This window comes from Pristiophorus japonicus, chromosome 14 (assembly GCF_044704955.1).
Source record: "Pristiophorus japonicus isolate sPriJap1 chromosome 14, sPriJap1.hap1, whole genome shotgun sequence".
Lineage (NCBI taxonomy): Eukaryota > Metazoa > Chordata > Chondrichthyes > Pristiophoridae > Pristiophorus > Pristiophorus japonicus.
The window spans coordinates 3,766,315-3,786,489 of NC_091990.1; the positions used below are offsets into that span (position 1 = coordinate 3,766,315).

Here is a 20,175-nt window from a genome sequence, read left to right on the forward strand (position 1 = left end):
TTGCACTCCTTCTATGGAATGTCGTACAATGTAGCCCTTTTCTACATTTCCGGTGGTACAAATATCAAATGACTTGTTTTTGCCAATTACTTAGACTGTTGTAAGGTGCAGACCTGAATTGGCGAATGGCCTCCTGTGCTGTACTATTCTATGATTCTATAATAAGTTTAAGGCAACAGGTGATAGCACAGATTGTATTGTCAGGAATTCAATGGGCTGATTTTTCGGGTTTTAACGTCAAAATTACCGCTTTCACTGCGCTACAGTTTTCAGACCTAACTTTCGGCCTTTACTCGGTAAAATCGGCATTGCGTGACAATTCGCGGCACATACCGCGAGTTTCGGCAACTTTAGTCCCAGGCCGGCAGCGCTGTGAGTGAGGATTTGAGAGGGGGGAAAACAAACACACACAATTGCAAAAAACCAAAGAAAAACATTCAAAAATCCCTTACCTACTAAATCGCTGCAAAATAATTAAAACATTAAAAACTTTAACTTACCTTTTTGCAGGTCTTGATACTTACTGCTGCTGCAGGGCTGCACCAACAGGTTTGACCCTGTCAGTATTCTGGGTGCAGTATATGGGTCGGGCGAGAGCCGAAAGTGTGACGCAAACACAATTTGCGTCGTTGCATGTCGATGCACCTCTCCCCGGCGGTATGTGGAAGCACCGCCGCAAACCGGTCCCGCCGACTGGGTTTCCACCGCAGATGGTCAAATCGCGGCAAAAACCCGGTCGGCCAAAATCTAGCCCAAAACGTTTAATCTTGGAATATCCTGTAAAACCCACCCCTGGGGGAGTTTCATTGTCTATGTACCAATTCTCCCCATTCTTTTATTATATATAAAAAAAAAAGTGTCTTGCTATCTCAGTGCTCCTCAAACTGGTTGAGGTACAAGTGACACACCAGGGTACCAGCCTTAGTGTCGACCGTTGATCCGAACCATGTTTCTCGAGGGCCTAATGCAGCCACACAATGCTACCTACTGCAGGCTTTGCTTTCTGCCATATAGCTGTCTCTGAAAGGTTGGCGGTCTATGTCGATGTAAGCACTGAGCATGCATCGTCTCTCTACTAGAGAGGTCGATGAGTGCAAATGGACAAAGCAGCCGCTTGATCAGCTCCCCATCCCCCACCTTCAACACTCACTCCCTCCACCACCGGCGCCCCCTGGCTGCAGTGTGCACCATCTACAAGATGCACTGCAGCAACTCGCCAAGGCTTCTTCGGCAGCACCTCCCAAACCCGCGACCTCTACCACCTAGAAGGACAAGGGCAGCAGGCGCATGGGAACACCACCACCTCCACGTTCCCCTCCCAGTCACACACCATCCTGACTGGGAAATATATCGGCCGTTCCTTCATCGTCGCTGGGTCACAATCCTGGAACTCCCTCCCTAACAGCACTGTGGGAGCACCTTCACCACACGGACTGCAGCGGTTCAAGAAGGCGGCTCACCACCACCTTCTCAAGGGGCAATTAGGGATGGGCAATAAATGCCGGCCTTGGCAGCGACACCCACATCCCAGGAACAAATAAAAAATTGTTTTTTGACCTTCATTGTGCTGAAGGAAATGCAAAGTGTTACTGTGACGTTCCGGGCTGGTGGGAAGGTTTTGGGAGGTTGTAGAGTAAATTGCCTGCCTTTCCCTTTTTTTTCTCCACCTTTTTGTCGTTGTTGTTGAATTTAATTTACTCACCATTTTATTTCTGTTTTCAGGTCATTTCAGTTGGGACAGATACCTTAAGGAGATGGGTGCTGTCGCTGCCCCTTCCCATTGCTTTAAGCAGGTGAAATAGGCTTTTATTTCTTGTTTTGGTGCTGTAATCATTTGTATACACCTGAGGTTGGCTGCGATATTCACTCGGGGATTTTAGGCATATCTTACCTCTAACGATGTGTGACGTTCATTATGCAAATGAGTGAAGGGGACCGTAATTGCTAACTATCTGGTACTCTGGAGATAGCGCCATATAACTATCGTGAGCTCTCCAGTTATTTTAACATTGCTCCTCCATCAGCCGAGAATATTTGAGTGCCCTAATCACCTCGGCACTCCCCTTCCTGTGATGCAAAGTAGTTCATGGCTCGGCGAAAGGTTTTTGGGCACAGAAGGCATGGCCGCTAATTGCAGAGCGATTATAATCAGGGATGCTCAGGAGGGCAGAATTAGAGGAGTGCAGACATCTCGGGGGTTGTGGGGCTGGAGGAGATTACAGAGATAGGGAGGGGCGAGGGCCATGGAGGGATTTGAAAACTAGGATGAGAATTTTGAAATCGAAGCGTTGCTTAACCGGGAGCCAATGTCGGTCAGCGAGCACAGGGGGTGATGGGTGAGCGGGACTCGGTGCGAGTTAGGACACGGGGCAGCCGAGTTTTGGATCACCTCCAGTTTACATCGGGTAGAATGTGGGAGGTGCGTTGGAGTAATCAAGTCTGGAGGTAACAAAGGCACGGATGAGGGGGGAGAAAGTAAATATACATATATTTTTAAATGGTAGAACTTGACATATCACTTGTTGGTGTTGCCTTCAGCAGTGGTAAAGACTACTGAGATTCACCTTTTCTTTGACTTTTTACCCATTTTCAAATAACTCTCAATTTCGTACAACTCATTTTTGATATCTCTCTTTTGAAATAATTCAAACTGAGAAAGGTTAGAAATTTAGAAGCCTTTGAAATCTTAATTCTGTAATTTGGCAATCTGTTTACACAACCTCGAACACTGGGAAATATTACAAATTAGTACTTTAAATATAAATCCTCATGGTTAATCTGGCCATTGCATTGCATGTGTAGAGTTTGCCAGCAGATGCTAGTGTGACTGTGTTATAATGAACAGCAATTGTAGACCTCGAATACACTGGGACTCCTGCCTGGTTAATGATCCCTGGCAAAATGGAATAGTGTGCTGCGTGCCTTGCAGCACTTTAGCAAGTGTATTGGGAAGCTGATTAAACCTAAATAAACCAGGTGTAACAATACATCTATAAGATATCTAATTGCAGCTCATTTTAATATGACATATAACTCCCCAATTCATTCTGATTTTGATCACTCATACCGTCCACGATTTTTCTGAGTGGAAATATCTGTCACATTTATCGAAGCGGACTTCAGCATAATATTGGAAGTAAGTTTAAAATTGGGAGATTTTAAAAATATATCCTCTGCTACAATACATTGTCATATTCATAGAGCACAGGGTAGAAGCTTCATTGTTCGTGCTATAGTGTGACTTGATTTATTGGTGACCTAAAAAGAAAGACTTGCATTTATAAAGCACCTTTCATGACCACCGGACGTCCCAAAGCGCTTTACAGATGATTTACTTTTTTTGGAGTGTAGTCACTGTTGTAATGTAGGAAACGCGGCAGCCAATTTGCGCATAAGCAAGGTCCCACAAACAGCAATGTGATAATGAACGGATAATCTCTGATATTTTTAGTGATGTTGATTGAGGGATAAATATTGGCCAGAGCACCGGGGATAACTCCCCTGCTCTTCTTCAAAATAGTGCATTGGAGTGTCAGCCTAGATTTATGTGCTCAAGTCTCTGGAGCGGGGCTTGAACCCACAACCTTCTGACTCCAGTGGAGTACTGAGGGAGTGCTGCACTGTCGGAGGTGCTGTCTTTCGGATGAAACGTTAAACTGAGCCCCGTCTGCGCTCTCGGGTGGATGTAAAAGATCCCATGGCACTATTTTGAAGAAGAGCAGGGGAGTTGTTCCTGGTGACTACACTCCAAAAAAAGTAAATCGTCTGTAAAGCGCTTTGGGACGTCCGGTGGTCATGAAAGGCGCTATATAAATGCAAGTCTTTTTAGGCCAATATTTATCCCACAATCAACGTAACAAGATAACAGATTATCTGGTCATTATCACATTGATGTGTGTGGGAACTTGCTGTGCGCAAATTGGCTGCCGTGTTTCCCACATTACAACAGTGACTACACTCCCAAAAGTACTTCATTGGCTGTAAATCGCTTGAGACATCTGGTGGTTGCTATATGTTTATGTTTGCCCTTATTCTTTACCGCTGTCCTGTGAGGACACTGACTCTCGCTGGTAAAAGGTCTACAAGTGACAATAGCACTCCAGTAACTTGTCCAAGTGACAGTTCTTCGTGTGTGAACCTCGATGGCAAGTAATGGCAGGCAACCATCCCGATAAGATGCACGCTCATTCAGCGGCCTGAATGTCGCACGCAGGCTTCCCGCCGGTTGTCCCACGGACAAAACCATCATTCTCTGAATGTCCTGCGCAGGTTTCCCGCCGGTTGTCCCACGGACAAAACCATCATTCTCTGAATGGGCCGCGCAGGCTTCCCGCCGGTTGTCCCACGGACAAAACCATCATTCTCTGAATGGGCCGCGCAGCCAGTTTTTAAAAAAAGGGAGCTTTGCTGACAGGCCACCTCAGCACGGAGAAGTGGCATCAGAGCTGTGCCTGATCCTGTCCTCTCCGAACACGCGCACTCTCCTCATCTTGGTCCTCATCTTGGTCCTCATCCTCACCAACTTGGCACTGGCAACCACCAACAACGACAACTTGTATTTATATAGCACCTTTAACGTCCCAAGGTGCTTCACAGGAGCGTTATCATACAAAATTTAACACTGAGCCACATGAGATTAGAGGGGAGATGAGCAAAAGCTTGGTCAAAGAGGTCGGTTTTAAGGAGCGTCTTAAAGGAGGAAAGAGGCGGAGAGGTTTAGGGAGGGAGTTCCAGAGCTTGGGGCCCAGGCAACAGAAGGCACGGCCATCGATGGTGGAGCGATTTAAATTGGGGATGTGCAAGAGGCCAGAATTAGAGGAGCGCAGACATCTCCTGGGGGGCAGTGGGGGTTGTGGGGCTGTGGGGCTGGAGGAGTTTACAGAGATAGGGAGGGGCGAGGCCATGGAGGGATTTGAAATAAAAGGATGAGGAAACTGGTGATATGGGATGGGCCTCCCGTTATACAGACCCAAAAAGAACAAAAACAAGGACTTGCAGGGACCTTTAAAGCTGTGTAACATCCGAAGGTGTTTCATGTGAGGTGGTGGTGGGAGAGGGGGCTTAAGTTCTGGAACACCCTCTAAACCCCTCCGCCTCTCAATCTCTCTTTCCTCCTTTAAGACGCTCTTTTTAAAAAGCTTTTGGTCACCTGCGCTAATATTGCCTTCTGTGGCTCGGTGTCAAATTTTGTTTTCTAAGAAATAGGAGCAGGAGTCGGCCATTCGGCCCCTCAAGCCTGTTCCGCCATTTAATAAGATCACGGCTGATCTGATCATGGACTCAGCTCCACTTCCCCGCCCGCTCCCCATAACCCCTTATTCCCTTTCATTACATTAAAGGTGCTATATTAATACAAGTTGTTGTTTTCCTGCCTCACCAGACATTGGTTCCTGTCACCATTCTGAGACCACTGTAACCGTGCGTGTTTTTCACACGGTGCGCATGATGTTCATTCGCGAGCAGAGTGGAGCGTGCCTGGAGAGCGGGTCCATTCACTCATCATCGAGCCACAGGCTCTCACTCGGTCAGCTGCTGACTGCAGCACCAGGGTCAGGGACAGATGGTCCAGTTCCCCGGCTCAGGTCCATCAGTGAGAAACGTTTAATAAAGATAATGGCATGTTGTACAGCACCAACCCCACAACCCATCTGTTAAACTGAGCCAAAATAATGAATATAGCCAGTGACTTTCCAGTAATAGTCATTTCACCTTTAGCCTGATTCTATATCTGTTGTTCCAGGTCAGTCGAATGTGTATTTCTTTTTGAATAATTGAAAATTCAAAATTTTGAGGCCAGATTTTTCAGCCTATTGAAGATTGGCTCCTTAGCACATCTGTGACTCATCGCCTCTGAGTCAGTTGGCTGTGCTGCAGGGGCTGAGAATGCTGCCTTTGATAAATAGAAAGACAGACTTGCATTTATATAGCACCTTTCATGACCACCAGACGTCTCAAAGCGCTTTACAGCCAATGAAGTATCTTTTGGAGTGTAGTCACTGTTGTAATGTGGCAGTCAATTTGTGAACAGCGACGTGGTAATGACCAGATCATTTGTTTTTTTTTTGTTATATGTTGTTGAGGGATAAATATTGGCCAGGACACACTGAGGATAACTCCCCTGCTCTTCGAAGTAGTGCCATGGGATCTTTTATATCCAGCTGAGAGAGCAGATGGGGCCTCGGTTTAACGTTTCATCTGAAAGACGGCACCTCCGACAGTGCAGCACTCCCTCAGCACTGCACTGGGAATGTCAGCCTGGATTTTTGTGCTCAAGTCCCTGGAGTGGGACTTGAACCCACAACCTTCTGACTCAGACGAGAGAGAGTGCTGCCCACTGAACCACAGCTGACACTCTGTAGCTCAACTCTTGATTTAACCCTTATACTGCTGAACAAGTGAGAAAGACAGAAGTAGCATTACGGATGCTGTGGTTTGTGTTTACTGGGCGTGATAGCTACCTGATCTCCAGTGACGTTTACGGTGGGATGAAGTGTCTAATGGAAGCGCTGTAATTTTAATCAGAATAGAATAAGGCTGGAAACTGTTTTGTCAACAAGTGCTGTTTCTTGCTACCATTCTAAGTCAGATGAATTCCACCTGACGGGTAGGGGGGGAACATAAAAAGTGTCGACAATAATAACAACTTGAGTAGACGAGGCCGATATTCTCTAGAGTTTAGAAGAATGAGAGGTGATCTCATTGAAACATAGAAAATTCTTACAGGGCTTTTCAGGGTAGATGCAGGGAGGATGCTTCCCCTGGTTGAGGAGAACATAAGAAATAGGAGTCAGCCATTTGACCCCTCGAGCCTGTTCCGCCGTTCAATAAGATCATGGCTGATCTGATCATGGACTCAGCTCCACTTCCCTGTCCGCTCCCCATAACCCTTTTATTCCCTTGTCGCTCAAAAATCTGTCTATCTCCGCCTTAAATATATTCAATGACCCAGCCCCCACAGCTCTCTGGGGCAGAGAATTCCACAGATTTACAACCCTCTGAGAGAAGAAATTCCTCCTCATCTCAGTTTTAAATGGACAGCTGCTTATTCTGAGACTATGTCCCCTAGTTTTAGTTTCCCGTATGAGTGGAACTATTCTCTCTGCATCCACCTTGTCAACCCCCTTATTATCTTATACGTTTCGATAAGATCACCTCTCATCCTTCTGAACTCCAAAGAGTACAGGCCCAACCGACTCAACCTATCTTCATAAGTCAACCCCACTCTCCGGAATCAACCGAGTGAACCTTCCCTGAACTGCCTCCAGTGCAAGTATCTCCTTCCTTTAAGTACAGAGACAAAAACTGTACACAGTACTCCAGGTGTGGCCTCACCATTACTCTGTACAGTTGGAGCAGGATTTCTCTGCTTTTATATTCCATCCCCCTTGCAATTAAGGTCAACATTCTATTTGCCTTCCTGATCACTTGTTGTACCTGCATACTAACGTTTTGTGTTTCATGCACAAGGACCCCCAGGTCTCTCTGTACTGCAGCACTTTGCAATTTTTCTCCATTTAAATAATAATCTGCCAAAGTGGATAACCTCACATTTTCCCACATTATACTCCATCTGCCAAATGTTTGCCCACTCACTTAGCCTGTCTATATCCCTTTGCAGATTTTTTTGTGTCCTCCTCACACATTGCTTTTCCTCCCATCTTTATATCATCAGAAAACTTGGCTACATTACACTCGGTCCCTTCATCCAAGTCATTAATATAGATTGTAATTAATATAATTGTAATCCCTGCGGCTCCCCACTAGTTACTGTTTGCCAACCGGAAAATGACCCATTTATCGCGACTCTCTGTTTTCTGTTAGTTAGCCAATCCTCTAACCATGCTAATATATTACCCCCAATCCCGTGAACACTTATCTTGTGCAGTAACTTTTTATGTGGCACCTTATCGAATGCCTTCTGGTAATCCAAATACACCTTATCCATCCTGCTCGTTACATCTCAGAGAACTCCAGCAAATTTGTCAAACATAATTTCCCTTTCATAAAACCATGCTTGACTGAATTATGATTTTCCAAATGTCCTGCTACTGCTTCCTTAATAATGGACTTCAGCATTTTACCAACGACAGATGTCAGGCCAACTAGTCTATAGCTTCATGCTTTCTGGAGTCTCGAACCAGGGGTCACAGTCTCAGAATAAGGAGTCAGCCATTTACGACTGAGATGAGGAGAAACAGCTTCACTCAGAGGGTAGTGAACCTTTGGAATTCTCTACCCCAGAGGACTGTGGAGTATATTCAAGACTGAGATCGATAGATTTTTGGATATTAAGGGAATCGAGGGATATGGCAATAGTGTAGGAAAGTGGAGTTGAGGTCGAAGATCAGCCATGATCTTATTGAGTGGCGAATCATGCTCGAGGGGCCGAATGGTCTACTTCTGTGGTATATTCTCTACTACATCACAACACACAGACTTTACAAGATGGCTCATAACACAGGAACTTGTCAGGTGACCTGTCACCAGATGCCTTTATTGTATCTACAGCAAAGACTGTATTACCCCAATAGTCCTCTAGGTAGAGCAGTAGTCCACTTCTCCCTCCTTAATCAAGAAGTAATCATGGCAAAATAATCATCATACATAACTTGCATGGTTATACACAACAAAAGATATGAACTTAGCTTGTCATATTTATACATCAAACTTAACCACTGGTTTTCTGTTTCGAAGAGGATATCTCCGCTCACAAAGAACTTTCCAAACACGGTGCCGAATTTAGACTCATTCTAGGCTGACCCTGAGGAAAGTTTTCCTCCAAGGGATGTCCTTGATCCTCATTTGAACTCTCTACAACTTCAGACTGTTTGTTTGCCTGACTCGGACTCGGACTTAAATTCTGATCTTCTCTTGAACTGGTTTCTAGTACATTTGATGTAGGATTTGCTAATGGTACTCTACTTGTAACAAGACTATCTGACTCATGAGAAATAATCAAATCATTCCAACTTTCAACTCCTTCCACATCTGTAGGTAAAATATGATCAATGTGAACAAACCTAACCTGTCCTTGACCAAACATCTTGACCAAATATGCATGAGGACCAAATATCTTTACCATTCTTCCTAATAACCACTTTCCCCATTTATGGTGATGGTTCTTCACTCTCCCCTTCTGATTTAATTTCACACTTCTCTATCATACTCCAGCTCTATCATGATTCTCTATTTGTCTTAATTGTTTCTCTTCTACTGACTACAACGAGAATCTTGTGGCAGCCATTTGAGAAGTAGTTGTATGAGGAGTATTATGATAAGTAATCATAAAATTAGTCAATTTGTGGTCCAACGACAACTGTCGTTTCCTTGGATTTGGATCCAACATTTGTTTGACGAGGGTACGTTTTACAAGTTGTACTATGCACTCTGCTGCAATATTTGAAGCAGGGTGGTATGGTGGAACCTTTTTTGCTCGTGAACTGTGCAAATTGTTCTGATCAAAATTGTGGTCCATTATCAGACACAATTTCTTCTGGGAGGCCATATAAAGAAAATAATCTTCACAAATTGTCTAGTGTTATACTTGTTGTTTTCTGCATCGGAAACACCTCTACCCACTCTGAATGACTATCAGTCACAATGAACAATTGCTGTCCTAACTCAGCAAAATCAATTTGTAACCTTTGCCACACCCTGGGAGGCCATTTCCATGGCTGTAATGGTACTGATGGTGGTTGCTTGCTTACCGATTGACATGTCGTACACTGACTAACGATGTACTCTATATCTTTATCTAGATCTGGTCACCATAAGTAACTGCGTGCAAAACTCTTGGTCAAGCACATTCCCAGGTGCTGGTCATGAAGATCTCCTAATAATTTGGACCTGAATTTATTTGGTATAACCACTCTTGCACTGCACATGATACAATCTTTATCCACTGACAATTCATTCCTACGAACAAGTATGGTTGAAAATCTTTGTCTGTTACCTGGTTTGGCCATCCATTTGCAATATACTCATATACCTTTGACATAACTGGGTCACGTTTGGTTGCTCTACCAATCTCTTCAGCTGTGACTGGCAGTTCATCAATGAAAAATAAAACACTTCTTCCCTATCGGGTGTAACTTGTGATGGGGAAAGCAATCTAGACATTGCATCAGCATCACTGTGATCAGCTGATTGTCTGTATTCAATATCATATGTATATGCTGATAAAATCAAAGCCCATCTCTGCATTTGGGGTGCAGCTAAGATTGGAACTGGGGACTTTGGATGGAGGATTGCTGTCAGGGGCTTATGGTCCGTAACGATGGTAAACTTACGACCATACAAGTATTTGTGGAACTTCTTGACCCCAAAAATTAATGCCAAAAGCTTCCCTTTCGATTTGCACATAATTACTCTCACTGGCACTGAGAGTGCGTGAAGCAAAAGCAATTGTTCTCTCCTCCCAACTACTTAATACATGAGAGATCACTGCCCCAACTCCATACGGAGAGGCGTCACATGCTAGCTTAATCCCCTTAGATACGTTATAGTGAACTAACATGGTGCTCTCTACTAATTGGCTTTTACACTCCTTGAATGCTGTATCGCATTCTTCTGACCACTTCCAATGGACCTGTTTTTTCAATAGCTCATTCAGTGGATGTAACACTAGCCAAATTTGGTAGGAACTTCCCATAATAGTTCCAAAGACCCAAAAATGATCGAAGTTCAGTGACATTCTTGGGTGTGGGTGCATTTCTAATTGCATCCAGCTTTCCCTTGGTTGGATGTAAACCATCTTTGTCTACTCTGTACCCTAAGTACTCCACCGAGTTTTGAAATAACTCACACTTGCGAGCAGACACTCGTACTCGTGCTTCTCTAGCCGTTTGAGGACTTAATTTAATATGTTATTATGAATTTGCCTGATGGTTGCTGAAATGTCATCTAAATAACATACTTACCCCTTCAATACCTTGCAAAATCTGGTTCATCACCCCTTGGAATATGGTGGGGATGGAAGACGCTCAAAATTGTAGCCTATTAAATTGATATAGGCCTAGATGAGTATTTATAGTCAAACATGACTTGGATTCCTCATCTGGCTCCAGTTGTAATTAGGCATTTGTAAGATCCAACTTTGAGAAGATCTGGCCACCTGTCAGGGTTGTGAACAAATCTTCTACATTTGACAATGTATTGGGGACATTACCCTCTCGAATCTGGTTTATGGTTACTTTATAATCACCACACAACCTTACCTTACCATCTGACTTAGGTACAACAACAATGGGTGTAGCCCAATTACATAGATCTATTTGAGATAAAGTTCTCTGTCTTTAGACTTTTGAGTTCTTCCTCAACTTTCTCCTTGAGTGCAGATGGTACGAGACGTGGCTTGCAGTAAACCGATCGAGCATCCTTCTGTACCCTGACACTTGCCTTGAAGTCTTGGATCGGACTACCTGTTTCACAGAACACCTTCGGATACTTGATGACATCATCCTTCAATGCAAATCTCGTTTCAACACGAAAAATCTCCAATCCAGCTTCAGTGATCCCAACCAATTTCTACCTAGTCAGGCAGGCTTGTCTCCTGCCACCACTAAGAGAGACAAACTCTGAAATTGATTCTTGTATTGCACCGGTACGGTGATACGTCCTACCACAGGAATTTGTTCTCCCGAGTAGCCTCGCAGCTCTACCTTGGATTTCTCCAATGGGAAATCATGCAATTTGTTGAGGTATAGCGATTCCATTACTACACTCACGGATGCACCAGTGTTGATTTCCATGGGTATCTTGGTTCCTGCAATGTCTACTTGGCTGACGATACTTTTCAAATCTCTGTTAGATACCCCTCGTGCTCCTAATGACGTGTACCTCTTCCTCCTGTTGCTTTTATTCCATGTTATGTAGTCTCTGGGGATTTTTACTTATAGCCTTGAAAGTTGATTTACTCTTCAGTCGGCATGCCTTCGCAAGATGCCCAGTTTTCCTGCAGAAGAAACACTCTGCCTTCACATATGGACAACTTTAAGCAATGTGTTGTCCCAGACGCCAGTAGCACGACGTCAATGCTCTGTTACCTTGGCCAGTTACTGAGGCCCTGGGGCCCAACTGCCTTTTACCTTTAATCTGCAGGCGATTCACCTCGGTTGTCTGATGACTGGAAATGGCACGAAATTCTCGGGAATATTGGTCGGCCATATCCATTGACATAGCTGTCTGAGACACTAAATCAAAAGTTAAGTTAGGGGTTGTCAACAACATCCTTCTGATTGCTTCATTTTTCATCCCACAAACAAAGCGGTCACGCAATGCTTGATCCTGAAAGTTTCCGAAATGACAATGACTGAATAGCTTCTTTAAAGCTACAATGTACTCACTGATACTTTCATCAATTGATCTCTTTTTTCAAAACGATAACTTTCAGCAATTTCCAGGGGCTCAGGATTGTAGTGCTGTTCTAACTTGCTTAGAATCTCTGTCCTTTGGCTTGACTGGAACAAGCATATTTTTCAGGGTTTCATACACCTCGGGGCCTGCTTCAGTCAGGGAAATAGCCCTTTTCTTTCAAACACCACCCAGTTACGGTTTTCATCATCGGGGACTTCGGTGATACTATTTGCGGTGAAAAACATTTCCAGCCGCTCCACATACGCTCCGAAAGTCTCTTCGTCACATTGAAATGCACCCAAGTGCCTTGTTGTTCCATAGGTGCAGCCATCTGGACTCTTGTTCAGCCAAGTGTGCTTGTAATTTACTTTGGATTCTTAGCTGTTCTGCAAACAAAGGAGCTCTCTAGTCTCTGTGTTGTTTGGCTGGAATCATCCACCAACAAAAATTTCAGCTAGGGAATCCAAGTATCTGATCCTACGTCACCAATGTGGTATACTCTCTATGACATCACAACACATAGACTTTACAAGATGGCTCAAAGCAGGAACTTGTCAGGTGACCTGTTACCTGATGCCTTTATTGTTTTTACCACAATGGCTGCATTACCACAGTAACTCACTAGGAGGAGCAGTAGTCCACCGGATGGAGCAATATATTACAACTCCTGCACCTATTTCTCATGTTCTTATGTTTATATAGCTGCTTTTAGCATAGTAAAATGTCCCAAGGTGCTTCACAGGAGCGTTATCAAACAAAATTTGAAACTGAACCATATGAGATATTTGGGACAGGTGACCAAAAGCTTAGTCAAAGAGGGAGGTTTTAAAGAGAATCTTAAAGGAGGTTAGAAAGGTGGAGAGGTTTAGGGAGGGAATTCCAGAGCTTGGGGCCCAGGCAACTGAAGGCACGGCCACCGATGGTGGAGCGATTAAAATCGGGGGATGTGCAACAGTCCAGAATTGGCGGAGCGCAGAGATCTCAGAGAATTGTGGGGCTGGAGGAGGTTACAGAGATGGAGAGGGGTGAGGCCTTGGAGGGATTTGGAAACAAGGATGAAAATTTTAAAATCGGTGTCTAACAAATATTGTTCACCAATTTGAGATTGCTTCAGCGTTCGGCTTTCTCCAAGGTAAAAATAAAAACCCAGTATCCAAACTACAGCTCACTAACTCCACCCTAACTACAGCTCACTAACTCCACCCTAACTACAGCTCACTAACTACAGCTCACTAACTCCACCCTAACTACAGCTCACTAACTACAGCTCACTAACTCCACCCTAACTACAGCTCACTAACTCCACCCTAACTACAGCTCACTAACTCCACCCTAACTACAGCTCACTAACTCCACCCGTACTACAGCTCGCTAACTACAGCTCACTAACTACAGCTCACTAACTCCACCCGTACTACAGCTCACTAACTCCACCCTAACTACAGCTCACTAACTCCACCCTAACTACAGCTCACTAACTCCACCCTAACTACAGCTCACTAACTCCACCCGTACTACAGCTCACTAACTCCACCCTAACTACAGCTCACTAACTCCACCCTAACTACAGCTCACTAACTCCACCCTAACTACAGCTCACTAACTCCACCCTAACTACAGCTCACTAACTCCACCCGTACTACAGCTCGCTAACTCCACCCTAACTACAGCTCACTAACTACAGCTCACTAACTCCACCCTAACTACAGCTCGCTAACTCCACCCTAACTACAGCTCACTAACTCCACCCTAACTACAGCTCACTAACTCCACCCTAACTACAGCTCGCTAACTCCACCCTAACTACAGCTCGCTAAGTCCACCCTAACTACAGCTCGCTAACTCCACCCTAACTACAGCTCGCTAACTCCACCCTAACTACAGCTCGCTAACTCCACCCTAACTACAGCTCGCTAACTCCACCCTAACTATCCACCCTAACTACAGCTCACTAACTCCACCCTAACTACAGCTCACTAACTCCACCCCGCTTGGTTTTATTGTTCAATGACTTGTATAACTGAATGAAAAGAAAGACTTGCATTTATATAGCACCGTTCACAACTACCGGACATCCCAAAGTGCTTTACGGCCAATGAAGTACTTTTGGACTGTAGTCACTGTTGTAATGTGGGAAATGCAGCAGCCAATCTGTGCACAGCAAGCTCCCACACAGCAATGTGATAATGATCGGATAATCTGTTTTAGTGATGTTGATTGAGGGATAAATATTGGCCAAGACACCGGAGAGAACTCCCCTGCTCTTCTTTGAAATAGTGGGATCCACTTAAGAGCAGAAGAGGCCTCAGTTTAACGTCTCATCCGAATGACGGCACCAGCGACAGTGCAGCGCTCCCTCAGTACTACCCCTCCAACAGTGCAGCGCTCCCTCAGTACTGCCCCTCTAACAGTGCGGCACTCCCTCAGTACTGCCCCTCCGACAGTGCAACGCTCCCTCAGTACCGCCCCTCCGACAGTGCGGCACTCCCCCAGCACTGCACTGGGAATGTCAGCCTAGATTTCTTTTTGTGCTCGCGTCCCTGGAGTGGGATTTGAACCCACAACCTTCTGACTCCGAGGCGCGCGTGTTACCCGCTGAGCCACGGCTGACACAGGCATCATTATGTTTGCTGGCTTGAGTTAGCAGGGTGAGCAATGAGCCTTGCTCCAGGACTTGAGTGTATAATCTTGGCTGTCACTCCACTGCATTACTGAGGGGAGTGCCACATTGTTGGAGGTGCCATTCTGCAGATGAACGTAATAACTGAGGTCCCATCTGCCTGTTCGGTTGGAACTGAATGATCTCCTATCAGGGAGTTCTCTGGTGTCACTGCCAACATTCCTGCCTTATCCGTGCCACCAGGAAAAACAGGAAGCTAGTCATTTGCTGTTGGTACAGAGAAGCTTCTGTATTTGTTTTGTTCATTAATCACTGCACATCGAAAGACATGTTAGCACTTTGAAGTGTTTGGCGCTATAAATTGCTATGTCAACTCTGTTTTATAAATCTGGAGGTGGTATCTGGGCCCAAGCAATATAATATTATTGGACACTTTTGATTGGTGAATTTGTAATTTATATAGGATTACATAGAATTACACGGGATATACGGCACAGAAACAGGCCATTCGGCCCAACCAGGCCATGCCGGCGTTTATGCTCCACTCGAGCCTCCTCCGTCTTTCCTCATCTAAATCTATCAGCATAACCCTCTATTCCCTTCTCCCCCATTGGCTTGTCCAGTCTCCCCTTAAATACATCGATACTATTCACCTCAACCACTCCCTGTGGCAGCGAGTTCCACATTCTCACCGCTCTCTGGGTAAAGAGGTTACTCCTGAATTCCCGATTGGATTTCTTGGTGACTATCTTATATTGATGGCCTCTAGTTATGCTCTTCCCCACAAGTGGAAATATTCTCTCTCTATCCACTCGATCAAAACCTTTCATCATTTTAAAGTCTCTATTAGGTCACACTTCAGCCTTCTTTTTTCAAGAGAAAAGAGACCCAGCCTGTTCACCCTTTCCTGATATGTATACCCTCGCATTTCTGGTATCATCCTTGTAAACCCCCTCTGCACCCTCTCCAGTGCCTCTATATCCTTTTTACAATATGTCGACCAGAACTGTCCGCAGTGCTCCAAGTGCGGTCTAACCAAGGTTCGATACAGGGTTAGCATAACTTCCCTAGAGTTCAATTTTATCCCTCTAGAAATAAACCCTAGTTCTTGGTTTGCTTTTTTATAGCCTTGCTAACCCGTGTAGCAATGTTTAGTGATTTGTGTATCTGTATCCGAGATCCCTTTGTTCCTCTACCCCACAAATTGGCTGCTGCGTTTCCCACATTACAACAGTGACTGCACTCCAAAAGTACTTCATTGGCTGTAAAGCGCTTTGGAACTTCCGGTGGTCATGAAAGGCGTTGCAGAAATGCAAGTCTTTTTATTTCCAGTGCTGACGAGCTGTGATTTTTACGAACGGTAATTCTGAAGACGTGGGAATTAGCTCGTGTCCCAGCAAACTCTTTGGTCATAATCAGGTGCCAAGTCTCAGACAAGTTAGCCGTTTCCCTCCCTGAGCGAGTTGAGCATTGAACAGGAATGTTTCTTTCCCCGCTGACTACCTGTCCCCCGAGCAAAACAAATGTGAGCGAGTAGCTGGCCGAGCGTAAGATGAGCTGGGGTCCTGTGGGGACATCTCGAGCACGGTCTGTTCGCTCGGCCTTGTCTTGAAGAGGCTGTTGAAGGTTTAAGGAACTTTCGCTGACACTTCAAAGCACCCGTCTATGTTTGGCAATGGCCCCAGAAAGAAAAAAACACACGCCTTTTTTTTTCTAATTTTATTTTTTTTAGCCCAATTGGCGAATAATTATTTTGCTGAAATCATTATTGGCAGAATGGTCCATTTACTGACTGGTGTTATGGCAACAAGTCGAGGCTATGTGATTGTGCCTTCCATCCCAGCAACCAAGAAGAAAATGAATAAAACATGGCTTAAATTAAGGAAATAGAGATTGATGAAAATAGCGCATAACGATATGGTCCTTGGCAGAATTCCAAGATGTGGTTGGTAATTTTAAATGAGCTTAGATTGAATCTGCAGCCTAGAAACAGGCCATTCGGCCAAACTGGTCAAATCACAGGCAGTCCCTCGGAATCGAAGAAGACTTGCTTCCACTCTAAAAGTGAGTTCTCAGGTGACTGAACAGTCCAATACGGGAATTACAGTCCCTGTCACAGGTGGGACAGACAGTGGTTGGAGGAAAGGGGAGGGTGGGACTGGTTTGCCGCACGCTCCTTCCGCTGCCTGCACTTGGTTTCTGCATGCTCTCGGCGACGAGACTCGAGGTGCTCAGCGCCCTCCCGGATGCTCTTCCTCCACTTAAGGTGGTCTTTGGCCAGGGACTCCCAGGTGTCGGTGGGGATGTTGCATTTTATCAAGGAAGGCTTTGAGGGTGTCCTTGAAACGTTTCCTCTGCCCACCTGGGGCTCGCTTGCCGTGTAGGAGTTCCGAGTAGAGCACTTGCTTTGTGTCCGGCATGTGAACAATGTGGCCCACCCAACGGAGTTGTTCGAGTGTGGCCAGTGCTTCGATGCTGGGGATGTTGGCCTGATCGAGGACGCGAACGTTGGTGTGTCTGTCCTCCCAGGGGATTTGCAGGATCTTGCGGAGACATCGTTGGTGATATTTCTCCAGCGATTTGAGGTGTCTACTGTACATGGTCCACGTCTCTGAGCCATACAGGAGGGCGGGTATCACTGCAGCCCTGTAGACCGTGAGCTTCTATGCCAGTGTGGGTGACCCACGAGCCTTTTCCCCTCTCGTGTACCGCTTCCCGCCCAGCTCTGTGTTCCTCTATTGCCATCTCCCTCATGCATGCACCAAGCATCCCCTTAAATGCATCAAAGCTGTCTCCTTCCAGTTCCACATTCTCGCCACTCCGTGTACGGGAATTCTGACTGATTCCGACGTGATCTTTTAGTAGCTGTCTTGTATTTGAGCCCCATTGCTCGAGTCGCTCATCAGTGGAAGCACTTCCTGCGCATCCACCCTCGCGAGCCCCATGATCATTCTGGTGCCCCCTATCCTGTGCAATGTTCCCTGTAAATGTATTTTTAGGGTGCGTGGACCCTGTAACTGGTCGTGCGGCCCGCGCGCGGTTATTTCGGTTGTAATGGCGGTGAGCGGCCTTTGCGGGACCTCAACACCTCGCGGCCGTGCCGCTTCACGGGATCGTTGATCAGGTCTGCACTTCGCCTTCTCATTTGTCAGAAAACAGCCCCAGCGCGATTTGGATTTAGATCCAACAAACTTTTGTAATAATACCGAGGCCTCAAATTTAAAACTTCATTCGTACACCGTGCCTAAGCTTCACCGATGCTCGCACTCCAGGTCCAATATCTTGCCCAGACCCAGTGATGAGTCCAACCGAGCTGCCCCCAAACAGGGCACTTCACAGGATTACACGGGATATACGGCACAGAAACAGGTCATTCGGCCCAACCAGGCCATGCCGGTATTTATGCTCCACTCGAGCCTCCTCCCGCCTTTCCTCATCTAAATCTATCAGCATACCCCTCTATTCCCTTCTCCCCCATACGCTTGTCCAGCCTCCCCTTAAATACATCGATACTATTCGCCTCAACCCCTCCCTGTGGCAGCGAGTTCCACATTCTCACCGCTCTCTGGGTAAAGAAGTTTCTCCTGAATTCCCCATTGAATTTTTTGGTGACTATCTTATATTGATGGCCTCTAGTTATGCTCTTCCCCACAAGTGGAAACATTCTCTCTGTATCCACTCTATCAAAACCTTTCATAATTTTAAAGACCTCTATTAGGTCACCACACAGCCTTTTTTTCAAGAGAAAAGAGACCCAGCCTGTTCATCCTTTCCTGATATGTATACCTCGCATTTCTGCTAGGATCCTTGTAAATCTTCTCTGCACCCTCTCCAGTGCCTCTATATCCTTTTTATAATATGGCGACCAGAACTGTACGCAGTGCTCTGCGTGGTCTAACCAAGGTTCGATACAGGTTTAACATAACTTCCCGACTGTTCAATTCTATCCCTCTAGAAATAAACCCTAGTTCTTGGTTTGCTATTTACGGCCTTGCTAACCTGTGTCGCAACGTTTAGTGATTTGTGTATCTGTATCCGAGATCCCTTTATTCCTCTACCCCACCCAGACTCGCACCCTCCCAGTAATGGAACCTCCCTATTCTTCCAACAAAATATAATACCTCACATTTATCTGTGTTGAACTTCATTTGCCAATTATACGCCCATTCTGCCAGTTTATTAATGTCCTCCTGCAATTTGTGGCAGTCCCCCTCAGTATTGACTATCCCCCCAGTTCAAGTGGGCCAGAGTGTTCACTTGCCCCTCCCTCGCTTTGTTCATCATGAACATGGCAGTGGAGTAAGAAACGCTCTTTCCACTTATTCACTTACTGCATTTAGAATTTCAAATCTAATCATTCTATTACTACTAAGATTCTTGCATAATACATCTCCTTTTAACCCCCATTGGGCTCTCTGCCCCACCCACAGCACAGTAACTATATCGGGCGTCTCAGTGTTCTTTATTTTTGACCTTTTAAAAGGTGGCCCCCAGATTTAATTCCTCCCCACCCCCAATGGTCCAGAGCTTTGCCAGCTCTCCTTGTTCTAAGAAGTTGTTTTTGGATTCTAGAATCACAGTTTTTATTTTTATGAGGTGTAAAGTATTTGCTTCATGGGTTCTTTGCTTAAGAATCCATAGCAACACATTGCTATTAAGAACTAGTTGGTTTATTAGAAAAGGTTTAACAATCACACGACACATTACCAGTTCATCCACCAGGCTCACAACTACCTGCCCCATCGTGGATCCTCCGAACCCAACTGGCTGGGGTTTTATTGAGTCTTGTGAACATCACGTGACTGGCTAAGCCACTCCCAACTCAACATCACTACAAACCTGTGAGCATGCTCGGGTGCATGCATTACATGAGGTAAAAGAATTTAAGATGCCAGTACGGAAGCTGTCCTCTGCATTGACCAAATGCTCGAGGATGTAAAGCGGGAGAACACCGAACTGTCCCTGTTCTGGAAGTTCAAATACATCACCTGTAATGTATGGACCTGTGAGCATGATGTTCACAAGACTCAATAAAACCCCAGCCAGTTGGGTCTAGGTCATCCACCATGAGGTATGCAGTTGTGAGCCTGGTGGATGAATTGGTAATGTGTAGTGTGATAAACCTTTATTAATAAGCCAACCAGTTCTTAATAGCAATGTGTTCCTTTGAATTCTTAAGCAAAGAACCCATGAAACAAATA

The 20,175-nt window shown here is 45.3% G+C and overlaps 1 protein-coding gene across 1 annotated transcript in view; it reads left to right on the plus strand.

Moving 5' to 3' along the window:
• The window catches only part of scmh1 (Scm polycomb group protein homolog 1), a 229,958-nt gene that overhangs the window by 64,800 nt on the left and 144,983 nt on the right, over positions 1–20,175 (plus strand). Inside the window, exon 4 of the mRNA XM_070898789.1 lies at positions 1,723–1,793. Within this exon, the coding sequence (XP_070754890.1) occupies positions 1,723–1,793 (71 nt within the window). The remainder of the gene's footprint in view (positions 1–1,722; positions 1,794–20,175) is intronic.